At 38.8% G+C, this 15,781-nt stretch overlaps 2 protein-coding genes across 4 annotated transcripts; one reads left to right on the top strand and one right to left on the bottom strand.

The window, feature by feature from the left end:
- On the top strand, nt 4,401–7,907 carry LOC109226778 (transcription factor PCL1-like). Of its 3 annotated transcripts, none has more exons than XM_019391633.1 (2): nt 4,401–5,634; nt 7,197–7,907. In XM_019391633.1, exon 1 carries the CDS (start codon nt 4,679–4,681, stop codon nt 5,618–5,620), a length of 942 nt encoding a protein of 313 aa, XP_019247178.1. In that variant the 5' UTR covers nt 4,401–4,678; the 3' UTR covers nt 5,621–5,634; nt 7,197–7,907. The 3 variants fall into 3 exon arrangements, with proteins under 3 accessions (XP_019247178.1, XP_019247177.1, XP_019247176.1); XM_019391632.1 differs by lacking the exon at nt 7,197–7,907 and adding an exon at nt 6,421–6,792; XM_019391631.1 differs by lacking the exon at nt 7,197–7,907 and adding an exon at nt 6,426–6,792 and having other exon boundaries at nt 4,402–5,634.
- On the bottom strand, nt 8,954–13,451 carry LOC109226777 (protein TOC75-3, chloroplastic). The gene is made up of 7 exons (XM_019391630.1): nt 12,212–13,451; nt 11,199–11,420; nt 10,995–11,102; nt 10,696–10,887; nt 10,248–10,496; nt 9,610–9,864; nt 8,954–9,460 (listed from the first exon to the last, which is right to left on the bottom strand). Exons 1-7 carry the CDS (start codon nt 13,376–13,378, stop codon nt 9,221–9,223), a joined length of 2,433 nt encoding a protein of 810 aa, XP_019247175.1. The 5' UTR covers nt 13,379–13,451; the 3' UTR covers nt 8,954–9,220.

Here is a 15,781-nt window from a genome sequence, read left to right as displayed (position 1 = left end):
TTGCTGGTATTTCCGCTTCTGCAGAAGAGGGACCGCAGAAGCGGCCCCGCAGAAGCGGTTGAGGGAACCGCAGAAGCGGAATTGTTCAAAGGCTCGTGGACCGCAGATGCGGTCAAGGATCCGCAGAAGCGGGACCGCATCTGCGGAAAGGATATCGCAGGAGCGGAAGTGAGCAGCCAGGGGTGAGACCGCAAATGCGGAAATTGGCCGCACCTGCGGAACCGCAGAAGCGGCAGAGGAGCCGCAGGTGCGGACATCGCTGGAGGCAGAGGGGTTGTTGTAAGTCGGATTTTGGTCATTTCTTCTTCATTTTTCATGGCTTGGGCGATTTTGGGGAGCTTCAAGAGAGGGATTTTCGTCTGCTATCTTAAGGTAAGATATCCCCACCCATTTTTGAGTTGAATACATCAATTATTTATGGATTTAGGCTTGGAAAATTGTAGAAAATAGAGGTTTTTGGTGGAAACCTAGAAAATTATATTCTTGGAATTTAGCCACGAATTTGAGCATGAAATTAGGAGTAAATTATATATTTGAGCTAGTGAAGCCATGGGTAAACTTTATCTTCGAAAAATTTTGGATTCCGGGCACGTGGGCCCGAGGGCGTTTTGGTCAACTTTTCGATCGGAGTTAGGAATTGCTATGAATTAGTTTGTAATGAATATTTGAGTATATATTAATGGATTTGCGTAACCGTTGGCTAGTCTTGGAGCGCGGTGCAACAATTGGAGCCTTCGGAAGGGCGTGGAATGCCGGTTATGAGTCTTCGGAGCGAGGTGAGTCTCCTTTATAACTTTTGTGAGGGGGAAATGTCCCCATAGGTGAATTAATTGGTTATGTGCTCCTATTTGTGGGGGCTACGTACGCACGAGGTGACGAGAGTCCGTGCGTAGCTACTATTATGCTATTGTCCAGGTAGCTAGGACCCAAAAGCATGAATACTTAGATTAATTGTAACTCCTTGATAGCTTAAATTGCTTATATTACATGGAATTTGTAAATGAATTTCTAAAGGGATTTAACCTTACTTCTTGAAATTTGTTAAAAGAGAATTGGATATACTTTGGTAACACTCCCTGGAAAGTACTTACTTGATTGATTGAGCATGTATCTCTGTGTGTACCTGCGTCGCATGTATGATTCGCGAGCAGGGTATGTGTTTATTTTATGTTGACCGCGTCGCATGATTAATTCGCGAGTGGGGAAATAGATGCATCTATAGGCGCGCCGTCGACCCTCGGCAAGTGCACATTTATTTTCTGTTGGATCGGGCCGTCGCCTCGGTATTATTTGCGCATGATATTTCTTTATATATTGATGCATGAGAAATCTTAAATGATGACATTGCTTTCATGGCTTGGGATGAAGTGATTAAAATGAAGGAAAGTAAATTCTTGAAAACCCTTTGTTAATTGTTAAAAGGTGCTTACCTATTTTACACCTTTGTGAATTAGAACATGCTATATGAATCCATGATTTCTTCACACATTTAGTGTATTATTATTGGACCGCTAGTGAGTGTCCAGGTTGACCATCTCGTCTCTACCCCCCTTCGAGGTTAGGCGGGATACTCACTGAGTACACGTTGATTACGTACTCATACTACACTTCTATGCATTTTTGTTGCACAGGTATATGTTACTTTAGCGGCCTACTGGGTATAGCAGCACGGACGATTCGGGGACTAGGTGAGTTGCAGTATGCAAGGCGGCCCGCAGCTTTTAAAGTCACTTCTAGTAAATTGTATTTCCTTTCTGTCCATTGTATTCCGGACGGATGTTGTATTGTATTTTATATCCTTTTCAGTAGATGCTCATGCACCTTTGACACCGGGTTCTGGGATGGTTTTTTTTTTTTTGAAAGATGTGTATTAATAGTTACTTCTTAAATTGAATTAAAACAGAGATTGTTTTATATATGAAAAATGGAAGGAAAAATCTTAGATTTTCAAAAGTATTAAAAGAGAAGTTAATTGATAATTTAGTTGGCTTACTTGACAACGGTGTTCGGTGCCATCACGACCCGTAGTGGATTTGGGTCGTGACACTTAAAGACTGCACTATTATTTAGTATTTTATGTGAATTTATGTTTAACTTTAGCTAAGCTTAAGGTGTATGTAGTCTAATATATATCTCAAGATAAAGATATATTGACAATGGAGAAAGCAAAGCGTAAAAGTTATTTAGTCACTACTCTCTTTCATGGAACTTTTTTCAGTTAGACGTTATTCTATTTCAATTATTACACATTTTTATGTCTAAATATTTTAATTGTTTAGTATGTCCAAATCAATTGACACGGAGAACCTTGAGATATAATTTAGTATATCTATTTTTGAAAGTAATTTATTATGAGTAGTCATCAATTGAGATTTGGTGTTTCTGAATTACAAATTAGCGTATATATTAAAAGATCATCATACCTACCCAATCAAAAGTTATATCCCATATTCTTTTTTTTCTTGAAGAAATAATTCAATTTTAAAGGGTATAAAAGTCGGTCAATATTTGAATTGGAAAGACACGTCTTCTGAAAAAAGAGGAAGTAATAATAATTTACCCATACTTTTTCAATCGTACATAAATTTATAGACTATTTTGGTGTAAACAATAGAAAATAGAATTCTAATTAAAGAATACCTCTGATTTTGAAGTTGAAACAATGCTGCTAATTATATGCACGTTTAAAACTTACTCCAATTTTTTGTTTCTTTTAGGTATTCTTTCATGCATTTAAACAAGAAATTAGAATGGCACTGAAATTTTACGTTACGTTATGATCTAAGAAATTTTTCTTCTTTTTTTTCGAATTTAAGAAGTTCTATTATTAGTTCGTAACAAACTCGTATATTTTATGGAACACAAATTATATATATTCCAAAGAAATAATCTATCTTTTGAAGGGCTCTGCATTCACTGAGGTATACAATGGTAGTATAAACATCCAATTTAAGACAAATATAGCATAATTAAAACATGAAATAACCGAAAGTGATGTTAATAAAGAAGAACACGAAACCATACCAATTACAAGAATTCCAACATTGCTGATCAAAGTTAAAATTTTCTGAAAAAGAATCATATTGAAACAAAATCAACACCCAAAGAATTGATATACTAATAATAAAAGCATATTCACTACCTATAAGCGTAACCCTTTTAATGATGAGCTTTACGACCAGCTAGTCGGAGATCTAAGATTTAGAAGGTTTCCGTGAGTCCCAATCCTCAGTTGCAAATAAATAATTTTAGAGTTGTACAACCAACAAACCCGCCCCTTCATATACAGGGTAATGGGTGGCTTAGGGTGTTCTTATTCATATGAAATTAGTATAATTTTAGACTTCAAGAATAAGTAGGACATAGATTTGAAACTTTGATTGGGATTAGAATCCAACGAATCCATATATTTTCTACTTCTTTCACGACCAAATCCTTTTCTATTACATTTCTTTATCCTAGCGTGTGGTATTTCTACTTTTGTCCTTTTTAGATGACTTATTGTGAATATTAATCTAAATAATTAAGGGTATAAAAGTTGATCAATATTTTAGGGATATTTTTATCGTTCAATATTTAGCATAGAACATTCGTTCTTTTATATATATATATATATATAGACTAGGTTTGTTCAAGATAATAACAAAAAAATATTAGGTAAAATTAGAAGTAATCATACTGTTCAAGAAATTGTCAAAATAATTCACACTTCTGTTTCCACTCTAATAAATAAGGTTATCTATTGTACCTTGAGCTGAGCACCAAGACGTTAACAGAGAAGCTTCTAGATGCTAGTGCTACTTCCACTTAATCACTGATTGTACTTTACCTTACCTTCAGTTAAGTTCTTCTACAGTATTTGATTGTTTCGTATTTATTGAAGTTTATATCCTATTTTCTAATATTAGAAACTAAGAGAGCTAAATTATTCCAACACTCAAATATAATCACTAATTAATCCAATCAAACCACACTAATGGAATTAGAATGAAAAGATATTTCATTTCAATAGATACCCATGAGAATTATACTTTCAGCACCTATGTCAAAATGAAGATTATTGATGAAAATCTCAGCAGTAATAACAAATATTTCTACAAAATTAGTTCAATGCAATTACCAGTTATTCCTTTCTTAAACGATCATTAATAATAATAATAATAATATTTCCTTCATAGGTGAAAGAAATAGTTAAAACGGTTGTTGATTTAAAATGTTTTCAAAATCGAAACAAGAATCTAAACATGTTTGGTAGAAACACAAAGACCATTCTATTTAAAACTAAATCACTAAATTCAGCCTCCAGACACAAAAAGATCTAAAAATATCTGGTCAGGACATCCACACTGGCAATAATAATGGGCCACTTTTGCAATCAGATATTGTACTTTTTCACGCTTATATACCTTTTGCCCAACTTCTATTTATTTCCATTTTCCTCCACCTTTCCCTTTCCCACTTACCCTATCTTCTTCTCCTCCATTTTCTTTCATTCAACACTAACCCTTTGAAATCCTTCGGAATATCTTCATCAAATCGGTATTTTCTGCTCTGTCCCACGTCGAAACTGTAACCGCAGAAGATTTAATTTAACTTGTATTAACGGGAGCTAAGAAAGAATCCTAAGAGTGTGAATTTTGTCCAGTTGAAGGAACTTTTCTGTAACCAGCTAGCTACCATGGGTGAAGAAGTGAAGCTTTCTGAGTACGATTCTAGCGGTGGTAATAATGATGACAGAGTTTTGTGGGAGGTTGGACTTCCCGGCGCCGACGATCTCACGCCGTTGACTCTGCAGTTGATTCCGGCCGAACTTGCTTCTGCGTTCAGAATCTCGCCGGAATCCTCAAAATCCATGACTGATGTAAATCGCGCTTCTCAGAATACTTTTTCTTCCCTCCAGAGATGGCACTCGCAGGATATGTCTTCAATGAATAACTCAAATTTCAAGCTGTTCAATGAGGAGACGACTGTTACTGAAAAAGACGAAACGGATCTAACGAGAGAGGGATCCGACCCGAGAAAGCTCCGGAGGGTTGAATCCGGAGGCACTGAAGAGATTGAGTCTGCTCTGTGTAATGAAAATTGTGCGGATGATTCGTCGGCTAATAAGACGCTGAATAAGCGGGCAAGGCTTGTTTGGACGCCGCAGTTACACAAGCGTTTTATTGAAGTGGTGGCCCACTTAGGTATCAAAAACGCTGTGCCGAAGACGATTATGCAGCTTATGAATGTGGAAGGACTGAAGCGAGAGAACGTGGCGAGTCATTTACAGAAGTATAGATTGTATATGAAGAGACAGGGAAATGAGGGGCCTTCTTCTTCTGATCATTTGCTTAATTCCACGCCGGTGAAGCAGAGTTTGCGTGAGTCCGGTGAGAGTGGTCATTACCTGCGTAATACTAATGGCCACGTGGGAATGCCGACTCAGATGCCATACCCGCCGCAAATGGTGCAGATGCCGATGCCGATGATTGGAATGGCCAACGGAGGCATGCCTGTTGGGTATGGAGGTGGACCATCAGTTGGATTTCATCATCAGTACAGTATGATGCAACAACAGCGGGAATGGTCTGGGAATAATTTTGGTTACTATCATCCTGTTGCTTCTAATGATAAGTAGCTGTACTGGATAAGGTAATATATCTAGCAGAAGAACTCATTGTAATTTGCTTTTTCCTCCTGTATTGTCGATAGTGTAGTCTATATGTTTGTGTTCATATACGACTTGGGGGTGAATTCATGATTTTTCTGGAAGTGAGGGAAACAACATAGGATTGACCCGCTACTCATAGTTCATAGATCTTGAGTGCTGTCCGCCTTTGTGATTGTTTAGTATACTTGGTTGTCAATTAATAAAGCTGAAAACTTTAATATAGCTTGTAAAATTTATTATTGGGTTTTAAAGCTACAATATCTAGCAGATTTCCCAGACCCCACTTGTGGGAAATTATTGGGTTTGTTGTTGCTATAATATCTAGTAGATTTCATTTTTGGCTCTAGAACTAGAAGTAAACTACTAGAAGAGTGTTTGGGACATTGGACATTTTATATGGATGTTAGACTGGGCAAAATGGCATCAGTCAAAACTTCATACGAGGGATTATTGCCATGTAAACAAATTATTGCCCAGTGCAGATCGTGTTGGTGAATATGTCTGTTCTACAGCTGCAATAAGTAAAATATTAGAAGTAACTTCGTTGCCATTCATTATGCAAATTAAGATGGAGGGACAGGTAAATAGGAGAGTTGCATTGATTCATGATAAACCTTTATCTAGGATTACTGAGTGAACAAAGATGCTTTCACAGACCAGTTTCAGCATTCTATGCATACTAAAATGTTAGGTGGCGTCCCTACTTGCATGTACTTATGTCTTATCGAACATTTACTAATAGGTTCTCTATGTAACTTCATGTGTAGTGCAGACCTTCCAGGTGTCTTTTGAACATGAATCATGGCAGATATCGTGAGGTGTACTCTGGAAAAATTTGGGACAAATTTGAGTTAGACAGCAGAAAGACATTTGGTTCAATTCATCCTTGCGATGCATTTTAGTGGTCTTTTCCCTCAAATCTGTTTCATCCAGCAGCAGCAAATTGTTAATATAACGTCAACCTGTCCTTTGAATGATAAATGGCTTAATGTTTCTTTGGCATGTATAAATGGTTGTAATGTTGCGTAGTGGTTGTATTGAACCTTCGTTTCCACAATGATCTACACTCAGTAATATACCTAAAACTTTGTCACTAGCCCCTACATATTGGGTATTTGAATCTTATCCTTCTCTCCCTACTTTATGAGCCTAATCTCTTCTTTTCTTTTCCTCTCTTTCTATAAGATATCAATTAATTGCTCCATATTGTGTGTATAGATCCTAAGTTTTGTGCTTGCTTTAAATTCAGTAGTAACTGGAACCACTTCATGCTGTTACATATCATTGGAGGTGGTTCTGGCGCACACAGTTTCTTAATTCGCCTAAATAATTTGCTGCAGTTTCCCTAATAGGACAAACATGATACAACAATCTTTGGGAGGATCAAGTAACTGAAACTCTTGTGTTGTCTAGTTGAATTAAGTAGTTCTACATCTCATCCTCATATTGTTGCATAGATTTATCTGCTCATCTACTGTGCTACTAAAACCATATGGGATTAATCTTTGAGAATTATTGATGATGTGCATCACGTTGTTCACAGTTCCATGAGAGCACTGGTGCCTCCATTTGTTCTGCTCGGAACCTTCCATTATTACTGATCCTTTCCCTGCACAGCTCCATCTTGATCTTTATTTGGTCCTTAATGAATACTATAGACAAAAAAAAGTTCTGATGCTTGGAGGCAAGTAAATCCTCTATTAGACTACACCGAGTTGACATTGTGTTTCTGGTGAGGTGTGGTTTCTCTCTCCCTATGTCTGCTTAATTTTCGCTATTGAGCATCAAGGTTTGCAACTTTTGTTGGATATAGAGGGTAAGGAGATTATGGGATGAAGCAGTACTCTATTCCGGATTGGTATTGCAATTTCAGAAAACGTGGGGAAGTCAATAGCTCCAAACGCATACTCAAGAATGGCGGAGAAGAAATTTCGTCTCTGCTATGTGTGAAGATATACTGTCCCTCCCTGTGTTTCATCTTCTTGTTAGAAGATAAAGTCATTCCCCTTTGATGCATAAAGGTTTTTCTATATTTTGGTTATTTGGAGCCAATACGTGTTTTGCGTTCTTAATGGTTTTTCTATCATGAATATTTTGATTTGCTTCTCATATATGCTCATGGGCGAAGCTACGCTATGGTAAGGGTGGTCAACCACCCTTCGTCGGAAAATTACACTGCGTATGTAGGTAAAATATTATGTTTTAGAGGTATATAACATATTGAACACTCTTTATCAGAGATTTTTTTTACTTCTTTCAAGTTTGAACACCCTAAGAAAAATTCCTGGATTCGCAACTGTATATGCTCCGCATGTTTAAGTATGACTACAAGTTATACTTGTGCTGCTACATAATGGATGCCATTCTTTACAGACAGATTGTTTAAAGATACAAGTGGCGTGCTTCTTTAGCCATTGGTTTCTTAATCGCTTCAGTGGCCACATGCATATACTGATATACTCTAGCCTTCTGAAACTGTAAGATAGGACTTGATTACAGGTGGTATTATCATCTGTGTGTTGTACAGGAGCTTATAAAGCAAAGAAATATACAAACCTAGGTAGAACTCGGAACAAGTCAATATATCATTCAGACATTTTCTATATATCACAATAAATAATTCTCTATGCTTAAGATTGATTGTCTGATAAGTACGACCATCAGATGTCCCAATTTTGTATAGGTCGATATTCTTCTGCTTTGCCTCTGGTTGTCGGTTGTGAATTGCTAGTTATCACTATTACGTCTTACTAGAGGTAGGAGACAGTTGCCTTGCATCACTTGGTTGTGACTTCTTAACTTGTGGAATGAATGTCAACTGGATTAACTGATTATAATAGTCCTGCTTTTCCCGGTGTTCTCGGATTACAAAAAATCAGCATATGGGATGGAAACAGTAATCTGATTGAGTAAATGTTCTCGGATTACAAACAATAACCACATGGGATGGAAACAGTGATCTGATTGATTAAATGCCTTCGTTAAGGACTCCATAGTATCTTACTCAAATAGATTCGTACAAATAATCTGGTTACCTTGTGGCATCCTTCCTATTTAGTCTCAGGTCCACTGAAACTAGGTGACCCTTTGCTCTTGGTAAGGTATTGAAAGTATTTCACAGATTGTTCTTAATTTATTGAAAATATATTACACCTCTTCTAAAAATAATCTAGCAAAATGAACACGAAATGTAGAATTGCAGATTTAAGAATGAAACTAATTCACAGAACTACTCCAAATCCCACTTACCCCGTCAAAATGTTTTTGAAAATATAACTCATATGCATTCAGAAGACAAGATCAGACAATATACTTATTTCAAGTCATCCCCAGTAGGAAAAAAATATAAGAAAGAAAATGCACAAATTACTATATTAACATATTTTGCTTACACGAGCAAAAAAGCTACAGAATACTCACTTTCAAAAAGGTTCTAACCACAATTATAGCCGATCTTTTGGCAAACAACATTTAAGACTTTACTGAAGTTCAAACTCAGAACCGCGCAGTTCGTAGCTCATAGGTCTGACTAGCTGCAAAAAAAGAATCTGGCCAAGAAATCTGAAACTAGAATCTCTCTCCAAAACGGAAAAATATTGCTCCAGTCCCAGAATTGTGGTCAACAGCATATTCTGCTCGTACTAAGCCTAGTTTCACACCAACTCCATACGAGGAGCCATGACCCATACGCCTATAAACCTCTGTTGGGTTTCCTTTGACATCTTTTGAACTCCCAAGATCATTTCCATGTTCTGCAAATGCATAAACATGTGTGTTTCTCACAGGTATCCGCATCTCAGCAGCCAGCTGAAGGTTGCATCAATACATTAGATAAAAGACATTTATCAAACATAATTATTGCAGAAGCAATTGTCTAGCTATGGCCAAGTAGCACTTCAAGAAAAAATGAGAGAAATAAGTTCACATCATAGCTTTGATAGAGAAGCCATACATACCTCCAGTATATTTCTAGCTGCACCTATCTCTCCCATATTGTAGCCCCTTACTGAATAAGGCCCCCCAAGTGTGAAAGCATCATAACTGGGAAGATCTCCAACACATCCACCATAGTGGCCATGGAGGACTAGGACAGGTGGCGGAGCCTTACCAACGCCTTCTTCTACTTGCTTCAGCTGGACAAATCGGGTCATTGTCAGCTGGTGGCGGTTAAAGAATGGGAACTTACTGCCAATTCCAAGTCCTTGATCAACCTGTAACGCAATATTAAATATTAGACAAGAGTCCATAAAAGAAATTTAACCAATAATTAGATCCAGAAGACACCATTCATATCTCGTACATTCTTCACAACGAATGAGATAATTTATCAGAGTAGCTACAACGGTAAAAAGGTATATGAAAATCTAGAGCATGGGTAACAGTCAATTCATAAACGTTGAAAACTTGCTTCATGAGGAACAAATGAAATCCCTTAGATGAAAGAAATATAAGACTGGCAGTATTTTAAAATAGGACTGGCAGTAGTTAATGTGGTAATTTTTTATTAATAAAGACCAAAAGCTACTTCCACTTTGATTTGCAAAAGAAAATGAATTCAGTAAAAACCAAAAAGAATACAAAAAGCTAATCTCACCTGGAAGACATTCCTCTCACCAACAATTGTCCCATTTATGAATTTGGTGTTATCTCGTGTGATGTTAGCTTGTAAAAATGCCATGCGGTCAATGCCAGTTTCACTAAGCGTTGTGGGAGGCCCATCTGCACTAATTCCACCACTTGGCAGTACCCTCTGTCCACGAGAAGAAATATGGCTGCTTTCATCACGTGTTGTTATCTCTTCCATCACAAGTCCATAGGTGAATTTACTCTGACGAGTGAAATTCTGCAGCAAATATACAGTTAAGCATCAAATTGCGTAATTAGTACAGTACCTACATGAACTTCTTACAGATATTCTTTTTTTTAATTTGAATTTATTGTTGATTATCCAATTCTACAAAGGTTCCCGCAAAGCCGACAAACACTAAATGATAGAGACCTGCTAGGCAGATGCATCACACTTGTATCAGTATTGGCCCTACCTCAGTAATGTTGGCTTTAAGTCCAGCGCGATCAACCCATATAGGAGGGACTTCATCTACTCCAGGGCCCCCAGTAAAGACAGGACTCAACTTCCTGCTGTTGAAGCAGCTAGCTTTGAGCGTACGGTTTCGCGAATTGTAAACACCATCTAAATACGGATGAACATACTCTAACTTAAAAGCAAGATCATCCTGTAAAACAAATTAGACAGGGATTGTTGCTAAGGTTTAAGCCACTGGAAAAAGGATTTAAAGAACAAACCAAAAGCATCAGCAATGAAATAAAAAAGGACAATCACCTGAGGATTGAGAAAGTTACTGGTAGTCACAGAACCAAGAATTGACCGATTGAGCCCCTTAAGATTCCGATGCTCAAAGGAAACAGTTCCACCAGGTTGAATTGAAGCCTGAATGCCATAATACAGAAAAGGAAGGCATTTAGCAGTGAACTAACAGTTATAATCCATATCAAAACCATGCAGTCGAGATGCTTAATGGTGTACCAATGTGGGGCGACCTCCACGTCCAGGGACAATGCTCCATTCAGTACTGACTTCAGCTGACTTCTGTTCCAACTCCTTGAGCTTAATTTCAACAATTATCCCTCCCTCATTCTTTTCATCTGGGCGAGGGTTGACTTCAATATTCGAGAAGAGAGCTAGAGAATTTATATTTCTCAAAGCCTGTTTTCCAGCTTCAATGTTGAAAACTTGTCCTTGACGAAGCTGAAGTATCACGCACATTTGAGAGCCATGTTAGTCCCAAATTGTAGACTTCAATGCATGACAAAACATAAGATACTAGAATTGAAATATACACGTACAATGTTACATTGATGTACAAAGATATTTAATCAGATTTCTCTGCGATTTCACAGTATCGAAAAAGAACCACCAAAGATGTAGGACCAGTACGCATGCTACAAATCAGCAGAATAATGAAATTCAACAGGATACTTAAAGCATCATTTATGTACCAGAAGTTCAATTCAAACGAGAAAGCAGAAAATTACTGCAGTCTCCTTCAGCCCAATAGCAAGATAATACTTTAAACGACAAGTATGACCCATCAAACTCATGCTCAAGTAGTGAAGCTAACCAAACACAACTGGCATTAATGAAAGAGTACCAATAACTTGAAAGCATAACTGGCGTAGGTAAACTGTCATTCAGGTCTGAAAACTTAAAAACAATCATTTCCTCTCTATGTACAATGACACCAATCAGATTGTATGTAGAAACCAATGTCCACAGCATTTTCAGAAACGATTTCTTTATTCCTTTTCTGTAAGACAATTAAATTGAACAAAATCTCTTGTATTTCAGAAAGAACAGTCTTTTCTTCATCTTGTAAGTCCATGCAAGGATAAACGTGAGATTTAGTGAGGGTCTATTTTACAAAACCCCTCTTTTGCCTTACCTATTTGAATGAAATGGAACATAACAGGATTCATATTGATGACAGTAACTAATTTGGGATATATGACTAATTAATGGATTGAATTTGTATCTTTTACCTGCCTAGGCAATTCTCTCCGGACAACCGGATATTGAGTGTTTCCCTCACATACATTTCCCAGCTTATCCTGAAACTGAACGACCATTTGAGTAATATCCCCTTCCACCACCTCACAAACCACCTCCTTAGTATTCAAATTCCCAAAATTCACAACTTGGGCGCACGCGTAACCATTCTCATGATACCACTGCTGCACTCTATCCCTAATCTTCTGCAACAACCTAGCACTAACTGCCCCTTGCTCCCTCAACATCTGCAAAATCTCCCTTTGCACGGGTGGCGGCAACAAACACGGCCTTGACCTTTCAATCCTCCTCCTATAATCCTTCTCCTGGCTCCTGTAATACTCCAATTTCTCCTTCTCAGTCATGTCTGGATCCATTTCAATGGGCTTAGACTGTGGCATTAGGCCTACATTGATACACCTAAATCTATCAGCTGACTGCCACGTGCTTTCTAAAAAGGATATGGTAACTCCGACTGTTCCGTCAGGGTTTGTTTTTGCATCTAGATCAACTTTCTCGAACATTCCACTGGTAGCTAGGGTTTCCAGCTCTTTAGTGAGCTGCGCCTTCGTGTAGACACCATTTGGCCGTAGAGACACCATTTCGAAGAAGGAATCCTCCGTCCCAACCGTTGACCCGCGGCGGCGATCGAGGAACATGATGTCGGAGACCTTGTACTTCTTGAACCCGCTTAGTTTGTTCAGTTGTACCACAATATTTGCCGGCAAGCCGTGAGAATCCCATTCTTGTGATTCTTCTTCTCCAGCAATAGCCGCTGGAGAGAAAATCTTCGACCAGAAGCTATCTCCGCCGCCTCCGCCTCCACCACCACCGCCAGAACCACCGGAGGAGCCGCCGCCACCGTTTCCGCTGTGTTGAGCGTTGGACACGCCGTTGGAGAGCGCGTAGAGACCACAGCCAATGGCTGCGGTGGTTTTTATGATATTTTGGAGCTTTTTCGAGCCCAAAATGTCAAAATTGTTGCGGGGGCTTGAGGATGAGGGTTTAGGGTTTTGGGAGGGAGGGAATGTAGGATACTTGGATTTGATTGTAAGTGAAGGGACGGAGGCAGCAGTGGTGGTGGTTGCGGTGGACGGAGTGAGGCGGCGGTGTGAACGGTGGACGGAAAGTGCGAGACCAGGAGCGGCGATGGACGCCATTGTAGAAGATAATGGAGAGTGAAGAAATCGAGGCGGTAAAGTTCAACACTCCGAGAAAGGGTATTGAAATGAAGTGGTAATGATATTTCAGATTGGACCCAGATTGCATTACTGGGCTTAAGTGTCCAATTAATATGGATCCTGGCCCACGAATCAAAAATGAAATATCGAGATCCATCACAAACGAAAATGACACGCTGTAATCATTCCTAATCATTAACGTATAGTACAGGAAAATGTAAAAATAGCACAGGCTAGTCAGTTTTCGGATTGGTCATTCAAAAATAGTTAGCAATTGCAAAGTCATTGAAAAATAGCCACTATTTTGCAGCAACACGAAAGTTCCAGCATAATATACTGGAGATCGGTGCACCTGTGTATGAACTTCCAGCATATTATGTCGGAACTCCAACATGCGGAAAGTTCCGGTATAATATACTGGAGTTTGGAGCACCGATGCTCCAATCTCTAGTACATTATGCTGGACCGGTATATTATAGTGGAACTCCAGTATAATATACTGGAACTCCAGTATATTATACTGGAGTATTTTTCCGGATTTTGAACAGTGTTTTCGTTCAGATTTATCTTTACATGATAAATGGCTAAATTTCGATTACTTTTGAAAATATGGCTATTTTTGAATGATCACTTGTAAATCTAGCTATTTTTGAATTTCTCCCCACGAAAATGGAAACTCGACTAACAATTTAAAGGTTAGTCGCTTTGTTATCCTCCTAAAAGAAACTACTTTTGCAGGATAAGCCATTTACTTAATTTAAGAGTTACTTTTCTAATTCAATAAGAAAATTTATACAATTTCTCACTTTCTGGTAATAACAATTGATAGTAACTGTATATTGCTATATTCGATAGTAGTATAAAACTCCAGGAATATGTACTCAACATTTTTTTAAATAGAAAAGTTGCTTGTTTAAGCAAGACCGCCGAATCTATGAAGCATTTAATGTTACCAAGGTCAACCTCACTTTTTGTAAAAAATAAAATAAAAGTGTTTGGCTCAAAAGTTAACGATATACTTTGTAAGCGATAAAACAATCAAAAATAGAAAAGGGGTAAATCGTAATCAAATATAATAAGCCTAGAGATGCAAAGATGATAATATTGTTGTAGATCTGATATTGCAAAGTGATAATGTTTACCAATAAGATATTTTCGTTAGAGGTAGAGATATAGAGAGAGAAAGCCAGAAAAATGAGAGAGTTGTATTAGATCAGATCCCCCTTTTACAATGTGGAGGTCTCCTTTATATAATAGGAGACCTTCCTCGAAAGAATCAAAAAGTTACAAAAAAAGGTAACGTCTCCCTATCGTGGACGCTGAGTTCTAAACGATGTCGCTTTTGTCCTCACGGCCGAGTCGTACCCGCTACGTTGGTCGGCGTATACTCATTGGGCGTACCCACTGGCGTAGAGATACTGAGGGTCAAATTTGACCCTATACAGTTAGTCCCTCCGCTCGTTGGAAACGTGTTCGGTGGGCGTCTTCGACGGGCGGAAATACGAACCTCGGCTTAGGAGAATTTGACCTCGACCAGGGGCGGCAATATGAATGAAGTGAAACATATGACGTTGTTGAGCCGCTGACGCGTGGCTTCCTTTTTGGAATGATGTCATCGCCCGTATGCATCATCATTATATTTGCCCCCGAGGCGGTTCAGAGGATGAAGTGACGTTTTGGTTTCCGGCGCACGTTTTGAATCATGACTCTTCGATTCTTGTGCAACTTATCCTTATAAGTATGAGAGAGGTTTGATCTGATTCCACTTTCAAGCCGCTGAAAAGTATTTTCTGATACACTCCTTTGCCTTCCTTTCTTGCAACCGTTATTTCGTGAGGGACTCTCCCACTTCTGTTGAAACCACACTTCCTATCGTCAGTGCTTCGTTTCTCAAGTAGCATAATCATGACAAAACGCGGACAGAATAATAAAAAGGCCAAAGATAATGCCCCGTCTAGGGTTCCGCCATCTTCCGGTGGTGAAGGGGAAAAGGCGGAGAAGGCCCTTGTTCCTCTCAGCGTAGACAATGTCCTTCCGAAGGAGACGCACGTTCGCAGGGATTTTCCAACTAAAAGCCCTGATCTTCCCTGGGAGCACAGCGTTTTACTACAATCCCATTTAGATGATCTGCGAGAGACGCACCATATTCCGGACCACGTGGAAATGGTTCCGGCCGGGACGGATTATGCCAATGTGCACCGGCCTGGATATTGCACCTTCTATGAGTACCCGTTCTTGATCGGTTACGCCCTTCCAGTCTACCCTCTGGTGGAGGAGCTTTGCCGTTTTTACAATGTGTGTCCGGCCCAGCTCACTCCCTATACTTTGAAGGTGTGCCGTATCATGACCACTTATGCGGCCAGGGCCGGGTGCAGCGTCTCG

This window comes from Nicotiana attenuata, chromosome 6 (assembly GCF_001879085.1).
Source record: "Nicotiana attenuata strain UT chromosome 6, NIATTr2, whole genome shotgun sequence".
Classification (NCBI taxonomy): Eukaryota; Viridiplantae; Streptophyta; class Magnoliopsida; order Solanales; family Solanaceae; genus Nicotiana; species Nicotiana attenuata.
This window is presented reverse-complemented; position numbering and strand designations above follow the sequence as displayed.

Excerpts from the sequence above, each read along its gene's own strand:
- LOC109226778 (XM_019391633.1), top strand. The coding sequence starts at position 4,679 with ATGGGTGAAGAAGTGAAGCTTTCTGAGTACGATTCTAGCGGTGGTAAT.
- LOC109226777 (XM_019391630.1), bottom strand. The coding sequence starts at position 13,378 with ATGGCGTCCATCGCCGCTCCTGGTCTCGCACTTTCCGTCCACCGTTCA. Across the intron at positions 10,888-10,994 it reads GTAACTTTCTCAATCCTCAG|GATGATCTTGCTTTTAAGTT; the intron begins GTGATTGTCCTT and ends TTTGTTTTACAG. Across the intron at positions 9,865-10,247 it reads GTGAGAGGAATGTCTTCCAG|GTTGATCAAGGACTTGGAAT; the intron begins GTGAGATTAGCT and ends ATTGCGTTACAG.